The 25374-nt window shown below is 44.5% G+C and overlaps 1 protein-coding gene across 1 annotated transcript in view; it reads right to left on the bottom strand.

The window, feature by feature from the left end:
• Nucleotides 1-5363, bottom strand: part of LOC128713095 (FH1/FH2 domain-containing protein 3-like) — a 39101-nt gene extending 33738 nt beyond the window's left edge. Inside the window, exon 1 of the mRNA XM_053807958.1 lies at nucleotides 5181-5363. Within this exon, the coding sequence (XP_053663933.1) occupies nucleotides 5181-5357 (177 nt within the window). The 5' untranslated portion in view covers nucleotides 5358-5363. The remainder of the gene's footprint in view (nucleotides 1-5180) is intronic.
• Between the last annotated feature and the right edge of the window lie 20011 nt (nucleotides 5364-25374).

Raw genomic sequence — 25374 nt, 5'->3', positions numbered from 1 at the left:
TTTAAAATCAAATACCGTTTTTCATCGTGAAATAACTGCGAATTAATAGAAAAACAGTCAAACCATGCTAAGAAATGTAAATCAGGCGGGAATGTCCAACCATTTCGTTCACAAGCAATGCCAAACAAGATGGGATTTCATTCTATCCCTCATCGTAACGTTTAATTTCAGTTGCAAGCGAATCACCTTACACAATGCTTCCTGTTACACGTGGGATAAAACAGAAGTTGTACACCGGTTTCGGTGTTTCTAGGTGCGCTCCCCACATTAATGTGCGTTGTGAATAAGTTACGTATCGTTCCGCGATACCGCTCTCCAGCTCAAGCGCCGTAGTTCTTTCGGGTCACCGATTGAAACGCATTGAAATCGAAACTAGACGATAGCCATTTGCGTTTGGCTGCCGAGCTTTCGATTTCTAGCCGAAGGTGCCATTAATTATATGTAACCGTCACACCGGTTTCAGACCCCCGGCCGTAATATCGGGGCGACGCATTCTACATCGAGCATTGATTGGTAGCCTCTTTTCGGCCACAAAGACCCGCTGCTAACAAAAAAAAAACACTCACACACGGAGACGCCACATAACTGAGTCATTATTATGATTTGCAGCCGTGCTCTCCTCCGCTTACTGCCGCGGTGTTCGGTGTGCCCACCAACCTGGTCCCGACCGAATGGCTCGCTAGAAGTTACCACCGGGGGAAACAAGATCCATTTTATGCTTTTCTCCTCTCACAGCAACACCGCCGGCCACCCCCGGTTGTGTTGCGGTTGCGATGCGCGTAATGATGCGCGATGCTGTAATAGATGAAGCGAATGAGCGATCGTTTGTTCGGATGGTTTCGCGAATGCTGAGCATCTTCCGTGCCGATGCCTAGCCGATGCAACGCGATACCTTGGGCCACGCGGCGAACGGCACACGGACACGAATGTCGTGATACACCATTTCGCTAAGATGGGCGCCGGAAGAATGGGAAGCGATAGTTGCCAAAGCGCTGTAAAAGCGAGATCCAATCGATAGAGCCGGAACACGTTAGTGGCCAAAGCGAAGGGGAGTATTGTGTGTGTGTGTGTGTGTGTGTGCGTTTTTCGTCAGAGTTACAGCGGAGTTAAAGCTGTTTTCTTATGGTCACCAATTTAACATTTCCAGTGAGCTAAAATTGTTAAAACATTTTTCTATGCTGAAAATTAAAACAAAGATGCAAAATCAAGCTGAAAGCAATAGGAAAGCTAAAACTGCATACTGTTGCACCAATCGCACACCATTGAAAGTACGCGTTAGGGCCGTGCACAGCGTGTAACGAATAGCATCCGGTTTGAATGGGCGACACATAGTACAACGCGGATTTCGCTTTTGTTGACGAAAAAGAAACCGCCAACCATGAAGACGTGACGCTCTCGCATCGAAAGTGTGGTTCGCCACACAACAACCGGCCCTCCAGCAGGCACCGCTTAATTGAATTCGTACTCACTTTCAATCGATCACCTCAATACACGGTTCGCGGTCGGCTGATGGATGTGTGCCGGTTTTCTTCGTTTTATGTAACCGACGTTATCCACTCGTCCCGGCCGTTTAGCCATTTGCATACTAGCTGAATGCGTGCGCGTGACGAAAGGTGGGCCCCAGTGCCGCGTACCGCATTTCCGTTTGCACGGTGCGCGGTTTTCGCGTACGGACGATTGCGGACATTTCGTGCCCATCGGGCAACTCCACGTGCGGCTCTTCGCTGGCCGGAATGGGTCGAAATAAATCTTACGGTCGCGAAACGGTCGCCTTAGCACGGTGGTAATGCATCTTGCCAATATCGACTCGTAACGCGATTTTGGTGTGGCTCAGCCGAACGTGGCCATTTGTGCATTGGGCAGATCCGGACCCGTGCTAATGAAGGAAACGAATGCATCAATCTGATTCGGGTGGATCGATTCGCTTCGCCTGCTCGTACTGGAGGTCAGTGCGAAAACCAACCATTTCGTATCTGATCGCACGGTGATCGATGGGATCGTGCAGGGAAATGTAGGCCAACGTAACGAGATTTTCCTTCGATAGGTCCGGCCCCAAATAGGGGTGGTAAAAAGATGAAGCAACCGAACCGGGTGCCAGAATAAAGATCGCTCGTTGCTGTTTCGCTGGGAAGGGAGCGTCATTTGAATTTCTATAGGAAATAAAACCCAAAACCATCTAGATCTAGCAGCTGGCGCCAGCGCGATCGTGACAATAGTGAGAATGGTTGCACCATAGGCCAACAGCTATCAACGTGCCTTTAACGCTCCTTTGAATGCAGTTTAGCAGCTCGTGAACGTTGATGAAGATGCGTTAACATTGTACGGTGCGTTAGAAATAATCACCGTGTAGTTACTTTTCGATCTAACATGATCATCAAGGTGAATAAAGGTCTCGTAACATCGTTAAAATCTTCAGATAACAGCACAAATGCGTCAATTCTTTAGTGAATTTGCTTTTTAGAGCTATTGTTTGAAGCAAACGAAGGATAAATGAAAATTTTTTTTAATGCTAAATATTACATTTCATGCTTAGAAAACGAGAATCGATTTATTAAATTTATTTTCACCATTTCTCAACTACATGATGCATCTAGCGAGTGAGGAAGCCGTCTGTTTTACAAATCCTTTCCTTTCCTGTTTGTCTCATCCTAGAGCGCCTGAAGGTAGGCTAAATAAGCGTTAGTGTGAAATTATAGGATTCTAGCTATAATATAGCTCCTATAATTTTCCGTTGAAAGTCACACAGACTAAATAAAAGTGCATGCCGAAAAATTTCATACATATTTTGAAATTAGGCTACATAAATTTAAATTGCAAAAAAAACTACAAAAATTAAGTTTTTTATTATAAAATGATAAAAACAAACTGAAATATATGATGTGTGGCAACTAAACCCTTTTCGAATTTGAAATGTTACGACTCATGTGGAGTTTATGAAAAGGTTTATCATTGTGCCAAATGATTAGATAAGGATAATAATAGATAATCGACGAATATTACAGTAAAATAATTGAAAGTAAATATTTCAACTCATCAACTAATATTTATACACAGTTGACGTGCAATATAATAAATTCTACACTTATGTTTCCGTATTTGATAAAGTCCTTCTCAATGGTGGAGATATCATATAAATTAATTTAATGAAGTTCGATAAATAACAAAATCATATTTACATCAATAGAACTGCAACACCCCTAATGTATGTTCACATTAACACTTTCCATTTTTATTTAATCGATTAAGCATACAAAAATCCCCCTTCTTCTCATCATCATTTCACTTCAACGAGCGTAAAAAAAAACATCCTGTCCAGCCGAGACATTCATCACAACATACGTTAATTTATCAAACATCCAGTATAACCATTAACACCCTGCCACCGGTGGATGTCTTGCGTGCAATAAAACGGTTCCCTTCGGATGTAACAGCTTGTCGCGGAAGCTTGGAACACGGTTTCATTCGCACAGCAGTGTCCCCTCCACGTTTCCGTCCTCCCTGTGCCGGATGCACCGCCTCGTAAATGATTGTTCCATAAAAAGTAAACACAATCCATTAGTGACAATATTCGCGACAAATTCACCAATCTTCAGCTTAAAAGCAACATTAGCTGCAACAACTACCGAAAGGCCAAGGCGTTTGTGCCACCTTTCTTCGTCGTTTTTTATCCCCCCACTCACCGATCTTCGGGTGGGTAGCAATATTTGGGCAAGACAAAAAGAAACGCAACCGCAACAATCCGAACGAATAGCAACCGCCCGTGCAATTTATTGTTATTGTTTTCGCAAATTAACGCCCGACACGCCACCGAAAACGGATGGAAACTTCGCAATTTTCTCCACCGGGCGAGTGAGTGAGTGAGTGTGCGAATCAAACCATTCGATCGGACGAACAAGGCGAAAAATTGTCCAACCGGCCGGAGCCGGAAGTTGAAACGCAACGTGTCGGCAAACCGACCGGGCAGGTTCCGTTGAGGCGGGTGTGCAATGGTACCCGGCTGGCACTCGCCTGCCAACCGACCACAAAACGTGACCCAATGCGAAAGGCTTTGTACGTGAACGGATAACTGAAACCGATGCTCGCCACGACAATCGAATTGTCTTGCAATGTTTCTTCGCGGCTTTGCGCGGTGCCGTGAATCTTTTGCCTTTTGTTTGGCCAATTTCCACCCGCTAGCGCACCGCGTACGGGGGCGCCGATCATTGAATTTTATGGTGGACGTGCGGAAAATGGGTCGGTACTGTTTGGCCCCAGCACCAACAAAAACAAAACAAAAAAATTGTTATGAACCAGGTTGACCAGCAGATGTGTGTTTGATGTTATCTAACTGTACGAATTCAATTTGGTGGAAGAGCCAATAGCCGGCTAATGGAATGTAGGATAATGGAGGTAAATTGAGAAGAAAAATGCTTCCATGGCGCATTCTTTACGACTGAAAGCGTATGAAATGTATGGCAACTTTGAATGGTAATGCGAGCCTTGAAGTAATGATCGATATATTATTTTCCTTTGCACATTGCAATAACCTGCATAAATATATCGATAATAATTATACCGGGTAATTACGACTTCGTTTTTCTGACACAACCCAAGAATTGGTTCAATCGATCGCTTTAAAAAAAAGCATCAAATGTACATGATAATGTTGAACTACAGGCAGTCTTCGAGATACACGGTACCTCTTAGCAGTGAATTCGGACGTGCGAGGTGATTGAAATTTGATAGCTGAGTTAGTTTATAGCACAACATTACGGCAAAAAGCTAAAAGATTGGTTTAATATACAATCTATTCTCATATAAAACATTTGGTTTAGGGTTTTCTAAATGTTTCCCATCGAAAAGTCCCCTGAAATGTTGACTGAAATGGCCGAGAAGAAGGTCAATTCTGATATGAAGAAAGTATAAACGATATTGCACTCAGATTTGACATTCGTCGCGGATCTCTCGTCGATTATGGCGGTCCGCTATAATAGTGTACCTGGAGGACTACCAGTACTTACTAATTATGGCAACTGATACTAACTCATTATGGCACAGTTTTAGCTTTAAACACAAACCATTATCATATAAATAATCAAATCTTCTATAAAAATGAATAATTTAAACCAAAAATGTCTACCAGCTAGCCACCACCATTTTCGAAGATACCACCATTTGCTTTTTGTCGTTATTTCGCTTACCCTTTGTGGTGCGCCAAGATGCCGGAGCAGTGCACCGAGCTGGGTAGCCAAGGGCACGGCACTGGCGAACGAAAACACTGGAGCCCGCGACGGAATCGGATACATCGACAGACTGTTGAACGGGTCACTATCCACGAGGTATTGCACACGAACCGTGATTAGTTCGTCCGGCTCCATTCTGTCGGTGATTTGACGTTTTCACTGTCCTTCTTTGCCGACTAGCGAGGTGCGTTTTGTTGCGTTTTTTTTTTCTTAGCAATCACAATTTCCACCCAACAATTCGCTCCAGTTCCTCTGTCTGCTGCTCCAGCAATCTGTTCCTGCCGTACCGCACCGGAAGCTAGACCGATTTCAGCAAATTTTCGCGGTTTCGCGCGGTGTATACTAGCCGGCAAAAAGGACATCAGTGAATCAGAGAGGATCGTCACGGTCACGCTGTGTTGCCCGCAAACGCACCATCCGCGAACAGTTGCCGGCACTGGGAAAAATCACGCATAGACAAATACACTACCGGACACATAGCACAAACACTCGGAGAAAAATTGCACACGTTAACACTGGTGCCGCTGCGTCACTGCTGGTGGTTGCTAACGAGAAGAGCGTACAGAACGACGGAGCCGCGATGCACCATTATGCGGTGCAGTTATCATGTGCATTTTCTGCAGCCAATCCCAAAACATACACACACACACAGACACACAATTCCCCCGGAAGAGATTTGCAAAATCTGATACGGTACGAAACTCCCGAACCTGCAAGAATAGACCATTTGAATGTTTAGCCGAAAAATCAATCCAACAAACGCTTCCAAAAGAACCTCCGGCACACGCGTCTGTGGAACTCGTTTCAATCGCTGCAGTTTGTTCATGGCGAAGGAATGGCGCAGATTGAAGGGGAGCAAAAAAACAGAAAAGTAAAATATCAACTACATCAACCACTGGAATGGAAGTTTTTCTAACGATTCACACACGAACACACAGAAAAAAACACATTCGCAGCCTCAAAATGCAGTTGTCATGCGGTTTTGCTCGGGGACTGCAATCGTTTGATAAAATGCGCGAAATCCTACCGTGGAAAAAGCGACCGGTCAACTATGTGACGGGACGCAAGAGAAAAAAACGAAAACAGATAAATAAATCAGCTCAAAAACGCTGGATCGAAAGAATTGACGTGCATTTCCCTTCACTTCCGGTTTTGCGGATGCGAATTCTTCCCCTTTACAACGCGGCGCTGGATGGGGAAACGGGGAGCCTCGAAATGCAGCATGATGCGTTTTGGGGCGCATTTCCACATGCAACTCTCCCCCTTTTTTTGCATCTTCAGCGCCACGTTTACTGCGCTCTCACCCGATCGTTGCCTACTTTGCGCTGCCGGAGGCGATAATTGATCAGGTTTTCAAGTTACTGAGAGATGACGCTCTCCTCACTGCATCGTGCGCTCTCGCAATCACGCGGGCACCGTCGTTACCGCTGTGCATGGCTTCCTGTGTTGATATCGAACACGTAGCAATAAATAATTTCCATTGCAAACAAACGCATGGAAAGTCATGTAAAATGGCATTTTCACCACCACTGTACGAAGGGTCGCTCTATGCTGCGTGCAACGTTTATTTCTCTTTTTCTCTGCAATTGTGGCGGTTGTCTCTTTCGATTCTCATCACCTTTCTCTTCCTCATTCTTGGTACGTGTGAGTGTGCTGTTTTTTACAAGATGTAGAGAGAGTGATCACTACATTCATCTCACACGTTTATGACAAACAGTAGCAATAACTTTGAACATATTAATTAAAGTGATAGTATGAAGTCAATTTCCAATGTAAACCTCCTTATAAATAGCCCCAAAAAAGTCGATGAGGACAAAATAACGTAGTTTTATTAAATGGTATTTAGAAATTCTTTTGAAGTATTTATTCATAAAGTACCCCGAGAGACTTATATAGTTCCAGTACTGACACACGGCTCTGAGACATGAACTTTGTCCAAAACTGACGAATCCCTCTTAGTCTCTTAGTGTTCGAGTGGAAGATGCTCGGAAGGATTTTTGACCCCAGTATGTGTGGTAGGACAATAGAGGAGCTGCTACAATGATGAGCTCTACGAGCTGTACGACGAACTCACTGTCATACAGCAGATGAGACTCACCAGGCTCCGGTGGGCTGGTCACGTCATGAGAATGACACCGGACGACCCAGCCCGTAAAGTCCTTGTAGGTCGTCCACATGTACAGAGGAGGCGTGGTAGGCCCAAATTGAGATGGAATGAGGGCGTTCATGCGTCCACCAGTAAGCCCGAGATACAGCTGGCAAAGACCGCGAAGCTATCTCAGACATTTCAAGTTGATCTGGATTACGTTAAGTCTTCAGTTGATAATCCTCTTTTTTATTTCTGGAGAACCATATGCTTTGTCTTCTTCACATTTGAAGCCAATTTTATGTATTTAAGCTTATTGTTAGTGTCCCAGTACACAACTCTGCGGAACTTCGCGCGAACTTTCCACAAACTGTGAATAGACAAAAGTAGAAATATCATAATGTGTCTAAAATTTCGGATATAACACAAAATGACCCCCTCTAATATGACCCCAAAAGTGTACAATTTCGTTCGGTGTACTGAGAAACATCATATTCAACAAATATAATAGCAACGTATCGTTATTTAACATTTTCCTTCCCATTCGCTTGCTCTCCGCCCGCGTGGACTCACATCGTTGTGCAAATAAAAATTTGAACAAATTGCGTGCAATTCAAAGCAGTGCGGGTTGGGGCGTGATATGGGTGCGAGAGAAAATTTCGCACCGTAGCAAATGTAACAAACTCCAACCACCATTCATCGTATTCAAATATTGAGCTGTAATGATCGCTAATTTCCTTACGCCTCAAAGCATGTTGAACCTTCAATATTCAGGTCTCGCGTGCGTGTGAGTGTTTTTTCTATTCGTGTTTTTTTTTCTTATTTCATCTTAATTTTTCGATCCAATGAAGGAACCCGATTCAAACCGATCGTCGGTACCGAAAGACCCTGGCCAATCGGTTAAGAAGGATCGGTGAAGAAATAAAAGAAAAACACAATCGGCGCACACCAAAGCGAGTGAAAAAAGTAGGAGGAAGTAATCCAAATTCAAGCCATCCGGGTTTTGAACGTATGATACGGCTACAGGCGGGTGCTCAGTTTGAAGTTGGCATGCGAGCGTACGGAGGAATTGAAATGGCACAATCTAACAAAGCTTCCATAAGCATTACCGTGGGGGTGGTTATACATGTGTACTCTAGCTGGGACGCTGTAATCATTACAAAATAGCTCTATTGCTGCCGAAACCGAAACACTATCGGGCGAAACTGTGCTATCGAGAGGTTATATAGAGGATCAGAGAAGAATGAACGAGGGGAAGGTTTTAAGACAAGATCTGGTACGCTATCACGCAAACAAAACTAGCACATAACCTCTTAAAGCATTGCTTGAAATCATTTTCATATGCCATTTTGTTTTATGCCTCTTGCTCGTAAGTTTTGTTTTTATCGTTAAGTGTTTTCATGTCTATCGAAGCAAAAAAAGCACGTGGGCTTAAGTACAAGTAATGCCTTGACACAGTGAGCTTTCTCAATGTTGTAAGCCCACACCGTCCGGATAAGCTTCAACCCTTAATACTTTCTACTTGAAGTCTTCCCTCGCCCCCCCGAAACTGGAAGGTCATTCGGAACGGCCACAAAGAAGGTGAAAAGTTAAATCGATCCAGTTTATTTGATCTTCCAACTTTGGGAAGAATTCCGATTGGATGCTTTCACTTTCCGGTTCTCTTTACCACCGAACCATAGTCTGCAGCGGTGCGGAAATGCACCCAGTGTGAACTGCCACAAGAAGATGTGCAATGAAAACTCGCACGAGTTCACCGGTGCTGTGGCTTCCATCCGGTTCCGGACGTGAGCAGCTGACAGAGCTGCTGGAGCTATATTTCCTGAGCAAATATTTACCCTGGCTTGCCTTCGCCACTGCACACACACACACGCATCTGTCTCCCACAAATGCACTGCTGTTCGCTATTGTCTGTGGGAAAACTATGCAATTGCTGCCTGGTTATGAAGTTGGCCTGACGCTGACTGCTCAAAGTTCAACGAATGAGCTGTGTCTTGAGTTGATCCTACGAACGTTTGAGGTTAGAAGAGGGGGGAAAAAAAGATGTGCTTCAACTTCAAACGTAATTTGACGCATCCGAAGACTGTTAAATATCTCATAGCATTTATATATATACACCGCACACGTGAAAATTCAATGATCGTTCACTAATTACGTTTCACAACGTGTTTGTTGAGAATGGCTCAACACGTATACAACAGCAGCAAATTAAGGTAAACACACAACGTCATTCGATGGCAACACATCTTGGAATTTTGATTATAATTTGCTCGTATAATGCAATTTTGATAACAATTTTCGTACATTATAAAACAATCACCGAAAGCAGTTACTGTGCCTCGCGCTATAATTGTCCAGTCGAATTGGGAACCTCTTACGCACGGCTTATGTTACGCCTTAATTGCAACAATATGTGGAGCAAATATTCAAATATTGATCAATTTACAGCAGGAAACATTACAACTAATATACCGCAATGTTGCGAGAGCTCCATTATGTGCGAGTACGACTCATATTGCTTAAGTTTGTTTTCTCTGCTATAAGCTGTTCGTGACCTCAGTGCAAGGTTACAGGCCACTACGGCTAAGTCGATTTACGTCCACAAATGACCGAAATAATCTCGTAAAGAGGTTGGATAAACGAGGGATTAGGCATAGTGTCTTACACAACTAGCGACATGCACTAGGGCGAGTTCGGACTTCAATAACGAGATGGAACATTAATAGTTATGTGTCTTAATTGTATTGCTTGGGTATGGGAGATAGCTTAAAATAAGAATGAAACCACTTTCACAATTAAATCCATTTGTTGTGAAAGACCGTATCGAACATTCTCAATATCACTCTGTTTCTCTCTTTTTGTCTTGCGTCCTACTGGATATCATTTTTGACACACTACTATCACCAGCAGTATCAGCCACGCACTGAGCAGATTCACCCCCATCTTGTGTTACAATTTTCCCCGATTTTCATTCCCATACGGCAGGGCGAATACCATCGGGCGAAACGGTATCGATTACATCCGATAAACGTCAGCAAATTGTCGATAATACCAGCGGGTAACGGCACCCATACACGTGTGCAACTTGATACCGTGTGTCGCCAACGGTATGCTACTCCACGCAACACGCGGCACATCCTTACCGGATGGTCCGAAACACACACAGCGAAACCTGCTCGCTGAGCTCAAGCGAATCCGGGGAAAGACAAGCTCGTGCGACTAACTGTCCGTTACCAACGTTCCCGTTGGAGAAAGAGGCGCAAAAAAAATATATATACGTACTCTAATTACACAACACCATTTCTGGATGTGGTGTTGCTTGTGGATTTGGTTTGTTTATTCTACCGACCGCCTTTGGAACGGGAATGTTTCCCAAGAATATCGCACACCGACGCATGGATGAAGTCGCATCATTCGTGGTTACGGGTCGTTTATTGCTCCGGGAATCCGACGATGGTCATAAACTTGTTGTACCAGACACCGTTGGTATCGTCGGTACGATCGATCGATTGAGGTGCTGCTGGCGGTGTTATAATTTAATGATGATACGTACGACTGTAACAGATATTCGACGTATTTCCTGAGGTGCACTAATGGCAGTATGTACTTCGTTTTGTTTTAAAAGCAGAATTAAACATCAAGTGTCACTAGCTAAACAATGCTTGAACGTTGAAATGACATTTTATTTTTAAACACGGAACAAACCCACTGTTGCCCAGGTCGCCCAGAATCAGTACAGCAACTAGGGTTAATGCAATAATACCCAATTACCATGCAAAGTAGGCTCGGTTCATTTGGCCTGCAAAGGCAGCAACACGAAACATATTGTTCGTCCTACGTCAGCTGACGACGGATTGCAAATGTTTTTTTTTTGTGTTCAGAATATGGGCGTCCCCATACTTAAACTCCACGTTCTTGATGTACATTGTTCCGCGAACGCAGGCAACGCAACACGTGTACTAGATGCTATAAACTGATTGATAAATTCTTGCATCAACCTTGACGCTTTTGTTTGGCAGCTCGTAAATGTTATAGCGCGTCAGGACGGCAAACGAGTCGCGGCGAAGAACAACTTTAGTGGAATCAATTTCATAAAAACCCACCACAAGAACGTTCAACCGAGCCACGAGTGGAGTAACGATGCGCCACAAAATCAGATCGCGGTGTAAGGAAATTGATACCACCGCTTCTTACTTCGGGTCGCGTCAGCTCCTTTCCCGTGCTGGGAAAATCGGTTGCCCTGAATTTTCGCTACCAAGCCAGGCCATGTTCTGAACACACACACAAACCGCAGTCAGTTTTGCGCTTACAGCTGGTGGGTAGTGGAAGTTGTTTAAATTGCGTAGAAAGTATACGCGCGCTGATCAACGCGTATGGCGCCAGCGAAGGCCACGACACGCACTCCGGTTGCACCGGGAGTTCAAATCCAAACCGTTATGAAATCGATAAGGCTACGTTCATTTCAGTGACGTGATAGTAATTAGTGTTTAGTTTGCTATAAAAAATGAACATTTAGCTATAATTTGGCTAAAGCTACTTTAGGGGCTTTGGAAATAATGTTATTGTACGTTCGTAGTATGTTCTAAACTAGTATAAACTAAACTCAGTAATATAATACATTACTACGAAAAACTTGGGGCTGGTATTGTGATTGAGTCAAATCAAATACTACAAAGAACACTAAGGTATTTATAACACACCGTCGCCCACGAAATAGATGAATGGCGAAGCTCAATTTCTTAACTCCAAACAAAAGTTTAGATTTATCGAGTTTCGCTCACTTCCAGTCCGTCCATCATTTGGGTTGTTTGCGGCTAAAAATATGCATAATCTGGGCTTGAAAACTTTTCCAACACTTTGCTCTCGATTTCCCCTGCTGCACACATCTACATCAACCTGGGCCGGTCGGTTGGCAACGCCAACATCACCAACCACCGGCACCATGGCCCGTAGCATGTCAGGGAGGATTTTCAGTTCAATTTCAACACTTGCCCTGCTCCACACCAACCCCACCATCCGTTATGCGAGGGGTTCCTCACATAGATTTCTTTCCCTTCTTCCCCTTCTTCCCTGCTTACCGATCAATTATCGCTTTCTGGTCACGTTTTGGAACGAAGCCAGACGCCGCAACATTTTGACGCAATACATGTTTGGCTCCGACAAGCGATGCACACAGTACGTACCCTGGCTGCCCGTATGCATGAGCTGTGGTGGTTTACCATTCTGAACTTCCTTTCCTCGCTGCCCTTTTCGGTGTGTTTGGCTGTGTGTGTGTGAGTGTGGACAGTATTGAGACATAATGATTTTCACCAACCAACCAACCGGACCGGTGTTGCCGCCACTGTTAATGTCGAATGGTCGCATCGTTTTGCATGATTATAAATTTGGATGCGCTCTCAGTTGGTTCCCGACAAAGCAAGGGGGAGCAAAAAAAAAGAGACACCACCACCACTAATTTATTATTAAATGTAAATGCTTGTAAAATAAACTCCTGATTTACTGTGGAAAATAAAACACAGCGTCTAATGGATGTTTGGAACCGTAACTAATTTACAAACCACTGTACAAGGGGGGTGGCACATGCTGGTATTTGGGTTATCAGCCAGCTAGCTTCCCTTGTTTCTTGGTCATTCTACCATAAATAATTCGATCAGAATTTGTAAAAGCGACTCTGGCATAATCGGTCACAGTTGATCGTTTCGTTTTTCCGAAAGTTTTTCATGCGGAAGAGCTCATTTGCCATTTTCATCTTTCAACATCAAAAGACAAAGCGCAATGTGTCGACTTTTGCGATAAGAGACACAAGCAGAAGGTTGAGATTGGAATATTGTTTCTTTTGCCTAATCCGGATCCGAATGTTGCTTACCAATCACATTACTTTACTGGTTCCGAATTTAATTTAATGCTTATATTGTTGGAACAATCCAAATAATTTAGATAACAATTGCTTTATTTGACTTATTAGCTTTGTTGATCTAGTAAATTTAAACACTTTAACCAGATAGTAAAAACTGAGCTAGTTTATTAATTATAGCAAAAGAGCGCTAAATAAACTAGAAGGCCTGAAGAATAAATAGCAGTAAATCGAAAGCCAAATAGTTCGAAATTCTCAAACGATCTGTATATCTTTGTTTTAGTTTGTTTTTTTCGAACCGTTGAAATATTGCACAATTATTTTAAAATGTGTTAAGTTAACGTTAATTTAGAAGATTAAATTTATAAACTATTTTCAAACCATTTATAAATAACCTTGATTGATTGTTGAACTGAAATTCAAAACCCAAAGATACATCCCAAATGGAGATGTACCTTTTTTATATCGAAAGTGGGTGGTCTTCGAGAGTGAACGAACGGCTTCTAAGGCCAGCCGGGGCTCAATTTTTCGCGGTGAAATCGAAAATGATTCACCACCATCGCCCGACACGGATAGCAATCGCTTCGGCGGCCTTCAAAGCTGAGCTAAAAATCTCAATTCACCCCCACGATGGATCGATGCGATCGAGAGAAAACCCCTGAAATTGATACGAGAAAAAGCGGGATGCAATCACCAATTGATCCTTGCGTCGTGTCTGTACCCCGGCCACACCGAGCCGCCACCTAGATGCGGTGCAAGAGTGCATCCCAAGTGAAGGCACCACGGACGCCCGATCGTACAACCGTTTAGTCGGTTCAACATTCTTGAGATTCTCACCGCTTAACCTCTTAACACCTCACCGACCGTGGACGCGAGATTCTTGGACGACCTGGGCATCCTAGTGCCTGTCTAAGGGCCTGGCGTCTTTTTTTCCCATCGTCGAATGACGCATACATATCGCCGGTGACTGAATCACTCATTAGCTATCCGCTAGATTGTTCTACACTTTCCACCTGCCGTGACGAGGTAAGAATCGGTATCATCTCCGCCACAACCGTACGTAAAAAGGGACAAGACACACGCAGCTGAGCGGTACGCCGCTGGCTGGCGGCTTCGGTACCAAACGGTACGGAAAGCGTAAAAGGCGATAGAACAAGGAGGCAAGCAGGCGCAAAAACATGAACAACGAGCCAAGCGGTAGAATTCCGACCTTTTACAGTGCGCCTTGTGCCATGGTGGATGGTTTTTTTTTGCTCCGTTCCATCTTTCGTTCCGTATCATGCCGTGATCGTTCGTTGCCCGAATCGGTTCTGGTCCGGGTTCTTGGCGCTATGGGAAATGGAAAGAATTCTTCCACGACAAATGGTGACTGCAATGCGAAGAAGCGAGCTATGCGCAGTGCAAGGAAGGAAGTGCCTCGGGACTCAATCTCCAAAGCAAATAAAGCTTCCTCCTCGTCTGCTTTGCCCTGTGATGTATGATGGGAAAATTTCACATGCGCCTTCCTGCTTGATCGTTGGATCAGAACAGAGAACGATTTAAATTAAATTTCATCATTAGTTCCACTGTTTTTGTATCATTTGTTCATTCCGTTGTAATAATATTGGAAAGAAGTGTTCATATTTCGCTCAACACTCTGCAAAGCTCATATTTTATAGCTTTTATAGCAAGATACGCTGCCTGTACTAACATGCATTAAAAAGGAATAAAAAAAATGCAATCAACAAACGAAAAAGTTGTCAGTACGAACATTAATGATCATGTACTACAAATCGTACAAATAGCTATTACTTCTACACTTTACCCGTTTTCCAATTGCTTAATAAACAGTACACCACCGTCATCAAGGGGTAATAATGTTTAAAAATCAATTAAGGATGCTGCAGTCATTCCTTCCCCCAATGCCACTGCAGCTACTGCTGCTGATGGTGCGACAAGTACGTCGTACTATCGGGGGGAAAATGGCACAAAACAATGGTGTGCTCGGCATCCCCAAACCGCACCACGTAACACCGCGCGAGCAACAATTCGCGTTGATACGATCTTTCAATAGCCATTAATGAAAGCGAGCGCAAATAGAGAGAATAACAAAATTACCTCCCAAAACAAAACGAAAAACATCACTTTGGGCACACAAAATTGGGAGAAACAAAAGCGAAGAGCACATCCGTGCCATTTGTGTTCGGCGGTGGCATAGCCACATGGCGCACCATCGAAGGTGCGGAGAAAGTTTTCACCCTCATGGTGATGCCCATCAGCCCGTGGTCCGTATAATTACTTGCTGGTAATAACAATTATCCGCGAACCCGTAAAAAAAAGACACCGCGTCGACGATGCTAGAATCATGCGGCTTGTTCGAAGGTTAAGGAAGACAGGGTAGAAATGTTTAATGAAACAGCGCCACGAAATGGAAAACCAAAAAACCCCCCCGTAGACTAGCTCCGATGGTGTCATACGGTAGCCGATTTGATAATGGCGCTTAAAATTCTTCACCACACCGTATGGTGACACAGTGAAAACTGTTACACCCTTAGCGTAGCTTCTTCCTGCAAAGGATTTCCAATCGATTCCCGAATATTTCAACACCGTTCACGGACAAATGCAAACAAATGCCTCGTTCCGTAACATTCCGCTCAGAATCGATCACGGGCTCCGTGTCGCCGTATTTCTAAGGCATTCGAATAAAAGAACCCGTTGTTTCACACCATTGTTGGTGCCGGGTTTGCGGCCGGATGGATGGAAAGTGTGACCAAGAACGCACCCAAAGACCGGAACCCTTAACCGCCATGAACCGGAACCAAGCACAGGGTACGGACGATTCCCAAGATTCCCCCAAATGGGGGTTTGCCGGCAGTGAGAACAACAACGAAAAAAGTCCTGTACGCCCTTCACGCTTCCGTTCGCGTAGGCTCGATTGTAGGTCTTGCCCTCTGCATGTAAGTGGTGTAATCAGCTGCGGCGACAACAAGTGATGGGCTGGTATTTACAACGTGTAATTGAATTTAAATCGTTGTGTTCCCACTGCGTGAGTGAATGAAAATAGGCAGCGGAGTGTCGGATGTCTAACAAATTAAGTGAGCTCCCTTATCAATGAGCGAGTTCGGAGTTAGTTCGGAAAAGGTTTTTTTTTATAAGAGAACCATAAAAAATGTAAAAATATAATTTACCATAAAAGGCTCAGTACATCAGAGTGCTATAAAAGGGTTCGTAGCATACCACACGTCAAAGTCGATAGTAGTCGTTTATGATTCAATTAGAACATGTTATTAATTTTACCATAATTTATGGCACGGATTCATCCTTACGTTCATCCTGCATAATGAAATGAATATGTGTACAACTTGTTCCCCTCGTTCTCATACGATCTACCGGATAAGAATCATGCATTGTTTGCAGGAATGAAAGAATTTATAGGGCTCTAGCTAATGTAACTTCTTTTTCCAAACTCACAACAATTCATTCCAACGCAACTCGCCACCGTTCCTGAAGCCTTCTTGGAAGCATAAAACCAATATTTTACTGTCCGTACATCGCCTCCAGCACCCGCCGTACCACTCTACCACCGGTGAGCACTCGCGTGTGACAACCCTATTCTACGATGAGCAGTTATTCCCGGACGCCGAAGGTGAACGGTTCCCCGTTTGGCTGACCTCTTAAGATTGGCCCTTTATCCAGCAGATCGAGAAGATAGCAGCCGCCGAAGGTAACGTTACTTCAATTTTTAAAGCAACTCTATCAGTTCCACTTTTCGTTAGCACTGCTGTTGCCAGATCCGTCAGATCATGCATGAGGGCGTGAGCGGTTCTACCTTCCTTTTTGGTTGGGCACATTGCATTCCTGCCGTTTTGTGGGAAGCGAGACATAGCGAGCGAGAGATGGACGCAAGTGTAAGACTACGTAAAAGCATAAAATTATGCAAACGTATTCATATCTGGCTCCCAGCGGGGAAAACCTATTCTAATGGTGTTGCTGCTTGTCAACGGTACTAATATATGCGCGATGTTGACGAAATTACGAACCTTGGCAACTGATAAATCAATTTAAATCGTTTGTAATTTTAACGACACATCACAATGGTGGCGATTTAGGTGGATGAAACACTCCAACGTGAATAATATCCGTCACTTAAACCGAACTATTTGTGCAAAACTCAAGGCAAAAGAGACGTTAGCAATTCAAAGCGATTTTCACCTAACTTGTTGAAGAACTTTCTGTGCTTCTTCCCGTGCACCCTCTCACGGTGCTGCGAACATTATTCTCGCGCAGGATGTAGTCGAGAAGTTTGCAATAACTGACTTCCGCTTTCGGATAGCCGCGGTAGCTTTCGTGCCGTGCAGTAAAAACGAAGCGAAAGGAAAGCACTCCAGAACGGTCAGAACACCGTCCGTAACCGTGCGATCGAACCTGATGGGTTGGATTCTGCGCTAAATTAAAAAAAAATCGATGCCCCAAACGGAAGCCACTTTCGATCTAATGCATCCGCCCCACCCCCGGTTCAAATGCGGCCAAGCTGCGTCCGAAGGTCAATGGGTGATTCAGTGATCGAGCAATGGTGGATTCCCTTTTGGACAACCCACGATCGACACCGGTGTGCTGTGTTATTTGATTGCCTTAATGTGGCATTATCTGAACCTGCCCATTACACCGGGCGAGGATAATTTTGACGAGCAATGCTTTGTGTGTGTGTTTTTTTTTTCTCTATCCTCTCGCTTTCGTCCACATTCGAGAAGGTATTGCCCACTTTCTACAGACACTTGCAGCCGATATTAATGTTCTAATCAAGTTTAATTGTTCTTCCGGGATCTAGTGCGTCCTGTTACCTGTTTGCTTCTTATGGCATGGTGGAAAATGGGTGTTGTTGTTTGCTTTACAACGCAACTCCTTCCGGTTTTAAGCCTTGTAATCAGCAAATTCGGCCGATGGTTGTTTGCTTCCCGCACAATTAAGGTATTTAGATGGTTTCGTAAAATGCTTCGTAATCGATCATGTGCATGAGAAGGTGATTATTTTACCGATGTTCTTCGGCTCTATACGGCTTAAATGTTTTTAGCAATATTATAGGATCCATTTTTCATATATTCAATTCCTCTTACTTGAAAAATCTTTTTTAATTAATAAATAATTATTTTAAACAAAACACAATTCCTTTTGTTCGTTATTTCTATAGTTTTTTGCACTAAAACTACAAAACTTGAGCATTTTGCAATTGGCACATCTCACCACAGTATGCAAAATTGATGCAGCACCTTGTAACATGCATGCTCCGCACATGATTATGTATATTAATTCAGCCACAACCATCCTGTAAAATGATGGTACACATTAAAAAGCCCTCATCGTGTTGGCAATGTTTCCTGTTGTGATTGGCGTACCATAATAAAGTTCGCGTTTAATTTCGCAGCAATTACGTCGGGTATTGAAAATGGAGGCGAAATAATAAAAAAAAACAGCACATACAAAATAAACCCCCAAAAAAGAAGGGTTAACATCACTGCACTTTAATCATTTTAAGGTTTTTTTTGTTGTTTTGGTTTGCTTCGGTATTCACCTTCCCCCAGCCAGTGGCAACCCCTGTGGATTGGGCTCAAATGTTGTTGTGCTTCGGTGCTAATGACATACGCGCGAAAATGTGCCCCGTGTTACAGATTGTACCAGTGGAGCAGCAAGAGAACGACGAACCGTTGGGCCGTCTGCTTTCAGCTTTTTGGATGCAACTTCGGCTGACGCCATTCACCAAATTTTTCCCGATAGTGGGCTTTCGTCGTTCGTGGCGTGGGAAAGGCGAAGGAGTGGCGGAAATGAGCTCCAAAGGGTCCCCATCCACGTCCCATTTGCAAACGCTCATCGTTCGCTTTTCTGCTCGATTGCATTCGTCGTTGGCCATTCCAACACCTGATCATTCATTATTGGGTACGGCCGTTCGGGTCGATTTCGCTCGTCCACTTGTTCGCTTCTGTGCAGTTTACGACACGAATCGCTCAATTTTCGTACCGGGCAGACGAAATTATTTTCCAACATCGTATGGGGAAGTTTTCCCACCCATCTCGGAGCACCCCGGAGCACCCCGTACCTGCTGTTCCGGTCTGGTATTTGCAAACTCAATATATTCGCTTATGAATATTTCATTCCCAACCATCGCTTCAATTCGCTACCGAACGATTGGTTTCAAAATTGCTAGTGGAGTGCAAAGGACACAGAGTATCCATTTTCGGGACTTTCCAAACATTTCCACACACACACCCACACACAAACCTTTTGACAGCACCATGGAACTTTAGTGGCAAACAATCGTCTAGCAAGTGTCCGAATGCCCGGTGCATCCGAGACATTTGCCACCGCCAAACCAGCTGGACACCTTGGGAACTTGGACCCCGGTACCTCGGACGGAGCGAAAACAGTTCATCCAGCACATCATTCGCCATTCTTCCACTCGATTGCCCAAAAGGTTCCCATTACAAATCATCGGTGCTCCGTGCTCTTGCCGATGGGCCATTCTGCACCGTGCACAACCGTTTGCGCGACACGAACACGAATCGATCCCCAACTGTTACACATTGTTTGCACAGAGCAAACAGCAACAGCAACAACAACAAAAAAAAACAGACACAAACCCCTTCATCCTAAATCCAGAACAGGTTTATGCTGCCAATCTTGTCGTTGTCTTTGTCCCCTTTTTTAACTCGTCCACACTTTCCACACTGGCGCAGCAGTAGCCCTTTACGCCGTACAGATGCTTCCCCCTTTGGGAAGGTACCGGCAATCCTAAACCTGTTCACGTTCGTCGTTTATTTTATTCTTCGACCCGATGCTTCCTTGCCATGCCGTGTGCCGATGCGAAGACACCGAAAAACAACCGCAAAAAAATATATCGCGCCAGCAGCAACGGCCGGTCGGCGAGCAGTAGAATCCAGCTCTCGATGGTACTCGGCTCGGTCTGGAACTCGGCAAGCCTTATGTATCGGTGGCCACACGGACCGAGAAGCCGTGGGTATGTGTTGCTTTTATTTGGGTTCGCTTCTTACTGTATCGTTTCTGCATTGGTGCAAGAAACCTGTTTTCCTGTGCACACCAAGCGCGCGCGCAACACAAATGAATCGCCAGCCAGAACCGTCGTCTCAATCAGTAAATAAATTGGCCGGTGAAAACTCTTATCAATGAATGGTGACTGACCGGTAACAGGGACGTTATTGTTATTGTACGTTGTTTTATTATTGTTATCGTTATTGTGGGCTTGGTTTTTATGCTTGGAATACAATTGCAAGCTTTTCCTTCAAAATGGTCCCTTTTTCCAATGGAATAGCAAATAAAAGTCGTTTCAAAAACCAACTCCACACACAGTGCACTCGATCGAGCATGACTTAAGCTTGGCTTGGTAAACAAACCGACTCAAGTTCAAGATCGTCGATCAAGCGCTAGAAAAACCAGACCCCACAGTTCGGGTTTCGGTTCGTGTCATTGGAAGCGTAACAAATCTCGGCCCGGAGATGCCGTCTTTGCCCAGGTTTTGCCCCGATTGCGAATGTGCGGCGAACGGCACCGATCGATAAATAAGCCATCGTTTCCGGCTGATGGTTCGCGGGGTCCTGCGTTAGCATCACCGTGAACGCAACGGCGGTGGCAACGGCGGGAAATTATGATCTGATTTCGGATGGGGTTTTGTAGTCTTTGTTTTGGTTTTGCTTCGTCGCGATCGTTAACGGATTAGCTGCGGGGTCCGGGCAGGTTTGGATCGATGCTGGATTCGGAACGGAACGGAACCCACCGATCCATGCGGGAGGAGTGCGCGGAGGAGTACAAGAATCTGAGCATTTGCTTCTTCCCCACCGAGGTCAAAGGCACCATTTTTCATCGATCCTGATCCGTAACGAGCAAAATCCGAGAAAGTACAGCAAACAACACACAGCCCACAGTTTGTTGGGAAGTGGGTAAGGAAGGGCGGGCTGGTATGAAGGAAATCACCACTTTACAGAAAGCACAAATGAACTTCTAGCAAAACGGTCGTAACAGCAAATGGCAGCTAGTGGAGGCAACGGCAAAACGGCAAAACCATCCTACTAACCATTTCGCAAGCCAGTTTTCTAGCCACACCGAAGAGTCCCGTTTTGTTTAAGACAGTACATTTGAACGTTTTGCTCGCCGGTCGGTGTAGAAGTTCTAACTTTGGTTCGGGAGTTTTGTTTCGTATTGGGCTCAGTCTAAAATCCAAATACTGAATTTATAAAAGTGTGATTTGCTGAATGACTCTTAGCCCTAGTACTATCGAAATATCAAAAGTTGTACAAAGAAGCTTCTGATCTTTGTAAAACAGAAGAAACATCAGAATCAAAAGTTGAACACAACAAAGAATTTTTGGATTTCTCAAGAACAGAGGATACATCAGCTGTTCTTACTCATAGAGGACCCCAACATCATCTTAATTTTAATTTTCAGGGGGTAGACGTTCTGCAGATGTTCAAGAATCATATTTCAATATTGGTTTCAATGGCGTAAGAAACCGTTTCCCCAAGAACTTCAAAAATGATGTGATCTTTGCCAGTGGTTTTAGAAGATTAAGCTTGAGGCGTTCCTCTATCGATCATTAATGATAGCATTGCACCTGAACATACTCAACAAGGCAGACGATATCTTTGATATAGACGAGAGCCTCATCAACTGCGATGGTCGAATTTCGTCCAACATGTCAAGATTTACGTGTTCCAATTCGCAGAAGAACCATTTGGAAATTATTGGAGAAAAGTGTCCCAAACGTAACTCAATTTACTTGTAAAATCTTCACTAAAAAGTGGATCTCCAAGAACATGACGATCCAGTAGTACCGCGTATACCGAAAGCTAAGGATCTCTCTTCTAGAATTCCAGCACTTTTAGATTCACGACTAAGCTTACCAGCTTCCAGGGCGACAATTATTACCAAGGTTGGTTTATAGCCTCATCCAAAAAAAAAGGCAATCCGCATCTCGAGAGTAAAAGACATCGAGGACTTTCTTCAATAAATCATTCCAGACCCTAAGATTCACTCATCACTGATCGCTGACTCTATGTCAAAAAATTGTTTTACGACTTTCATGTATGTAACAGTGGCCATTTCCATTTCGGACAAGCAAGGTTGGAGTTATGTTGTTGATGTTCCTACAAAATTGCCAGTTCCTTTCTAAGAAGACGATTCCTATAGAAGACCTAAACCACTTTATATAAGAAATTCTTATTAAATAAGGAACTGTAAGAAGTTTCTCAGATATTTTATCAAACCAGCGGTTGCAGATCAAGCATTACATCCACTTCGAAACTGTTTTATATGTATACATACAGTGCACAACACTGCAGGTCTACAGAAGTTCCAATCACAACACAGACACAGACAGACTTCCTACGTTGGATAACTCCACGGAAAACAGGCAAACCATTTCGCAAAAAGAAACACGCTCACAGAGTATCGATCGTACCGTTCCGATAACTGTTATCACACGTTCCCAATCGTTTCCAATATCAACCCCAACAAGAACAGCAAAGAAAAAAGCTATAGCTGTCAGTCACCTTCAACGGATCCACTCTCGTCATACGGAACGCCTGTTTTGACAGCAAACAATCCCACGCCGGCGTACCACGAAACGGTAACAGGTTAGAGATAGGAAAATAATTTGCGACTAACTGCACCTCAATTTAATGAAGTGACGGGCACCACCGGCACGGCCCAACCATGTACCGGTCATGACACCGGTAGGACGTGGCCACAGCTGTTTGCCGCATGAGGCGCTCGCGCTGGTGCGTTTATCATCGCGTTCGTACACGTTCTCGTGCGCTCGGTGCGACAATGTGCCCAGAATGCTGTAAAGCTTTCTATTTTTTACTGCCCACCTACCTATCGGTTCTCCGTGTTTTTTTTTTTCTGCAGCTAAACCTTTGCATATAATTAAATTTTCCATACGCGTACCCATGGTAGCCTCCGATCGATAGAGCGCTTTTCATGCCACGACGTCCTTCGTGGACATGAATTCTTAAATACCTCACACCGGCTGGTATTTCGATTACGGCCGGTGCCCGATAGGTTGGTACGATTTAATTTGTTACGCAATGAGACAGAACTTGGCGGGTACATGTGTTGCGCCAGGTGATTTGCAATTTGATTTACGTTTCTGGAGCTTATCCGCTGTTTCGTTTTGGAACAAATGTTAAAACTGTTTGAGGAATATCTTCAGCAGTGGACCAGCCAGTTCGGGATTTGTACTAATCTCCTTCCTCCCATCAACCAATCCATCCACCCAAGGTGACCTTCACCGTGTTTTCCATCACATCCGTCACGGAACTTTTGAAATTGAAATTCTTATTCTTGCCCGTGGGCTCTCCCCGCACCAGAGCAGCGTAATAACGCGTAACTCCACAAAAGTCCCAAATATGCTTTGCCCCTCCCTTCATTCCCACACTCTGTTTCGCCTGTCGCCATTCCATGGTGGTTGATTTTTACTTTTACTTTTTCCGGTTGCCAAACGCTCCGGAACGGTGAGGCAACCCAGACGAAAGAACAAACCGCAGCGCACGTCAATAGTTCCCTCGACCATTGCGCCCTCCTATCAGGTTCGGTGGGAGGCTTCCGTTTGAGTTGAATGCTTTGGACTTACTTCGTTCTTTCGTTTACGGCGTTGAACGTGATTTTATGAAGATTGGCCACCAGCAACACTCCCTTTTTGCACTTCCTTATGGCTTCGGTATGGCAGAATCTCGTTCACAATATGATCGAACTCCACTTCCACTGCCTAATGCCACAGCTTCTTAATGCACTTGAGCAGTCAAATTAATCGGCTTATCAAACGACTGCGAGCCTCAAACGCCACCAACACTACACGTGGCGGTGGTCATAAATTCTACACGAACCCTAAAATTGCACCATTAACTCCGGCTTCCAAACCGGTCGCTTGGGTGGGTGTAGACCGTGAAATATGGTTCTATTTTCGTGCCCGCTTAACACTTCTCCCCCACTGCGGGCGCTGCCAAACCGCTGCGTTGAACTATTTTCTGCACCGATCTGTTTCGATCACATTCCGCTGAGCTTGGCCGCAACGCTGTCATTGACGGTTGCACTCCCGAAATCACTTCTCCTGCCGGACGCCTAAGAAGGGGCTAAAAATGGTAGCAGTCACACTGATCCACCCTTCACTCTCCGCGCATGATAACGATGCGATACGGTGGTCGTATGATCTCGGTGGCCCGGAATCGAATCCGTACACGCGATCGGCTCAAAGCTTCCGCGGCAACGATCTTTCAGCGACTGACTTAATGCGGTACGGTTGAAAGGCCAAAAAGCTCGATTGCGGTGGATGCGGTCTCTCTCGCGCTCTCCACGCACTCAAGACGTTCAAAAGGTGTTCTCTGCTCTCGACGCTGCTCACTTGCAGCGCCGACCAACGCTGCACCAACACCACCAAGCGATGAAACGCTTGCCTTGAAACGGGTTTGGTTTCCCTACCCAATCCCCCTTGGCCCTTGCTGCCCTGGGACCGGGACCGAGACCGACCGGTCACCGGCTTCTTGACGGAGCAGGGCCGGTCTCCATGGCACACCTGTGTAGGTCATCCCGTTTCGGTGTAGTTGTCCGATTTCAGTACGCACCATTTCTTTTATGTTTCCCCCCTTAAGGGAACGGTCGAGCGTGTATGGTTCTACCCCTATGCACACATGCTGGTAGGGTGTTAAAAATCAAGAAGAAGCCGGGTCTGTCACCGCTTTTGCACGGCGAAACACGCACACACATACAGGCGGCGCATATGCGGCCGTCTACGGCCGTCCCTCCCTGCAGGATTGCATTACCAAGGGCAGCGTATGTGAAGGGAGGTGGTTGAATGCAGTTTTAATACCAAACATTCGGTGCTCTATTCAGTTTGGTCTCTATTTCTATTTTAATCATTGCTTCCATTGCTTTCGGAAATTTTTGTTAGATAAATTTATCATCTCTGGAAGCGCCTGGAATATATGTTGTCTTATGTGATCTTGATCTTAAAAAAAATTGTTTGTATTTCCTAGAAGCACAAGGCCTCAGGGATTTTTAGTAATGATTTGAAATCAATAAACCAATTAGGAGCGAATGTAAATTTGTAAATATAAATTTATTACAATATATTCTAGAGTGGTGATCAGCAAACCTCTGAAAGCAAAGAACCAAATAGTATAAAAATGCGCAAAGAATGAGTTTAGAAGAGCCAGTATATTAAATTTGATACT

The sequence above is a fragment of the Anopheles marshallii genome, chromosome 3 (assembly GCF_943734725.1).
Source record: "Anopheles marshallii chromosome 3, idAnoMarsDA_429_01, whole genome shotgun sequence".
In the NCBI taxonomy this organism is placed as follows: Eukaryota; Metazoa; Arthropoda; class Insecta; order Diptera; family Culicidae; genus Anopheles; species Anopheles marshallii.
This window is presented reverse-complemented; position numbering and strand designations above follow the sequence as displayed.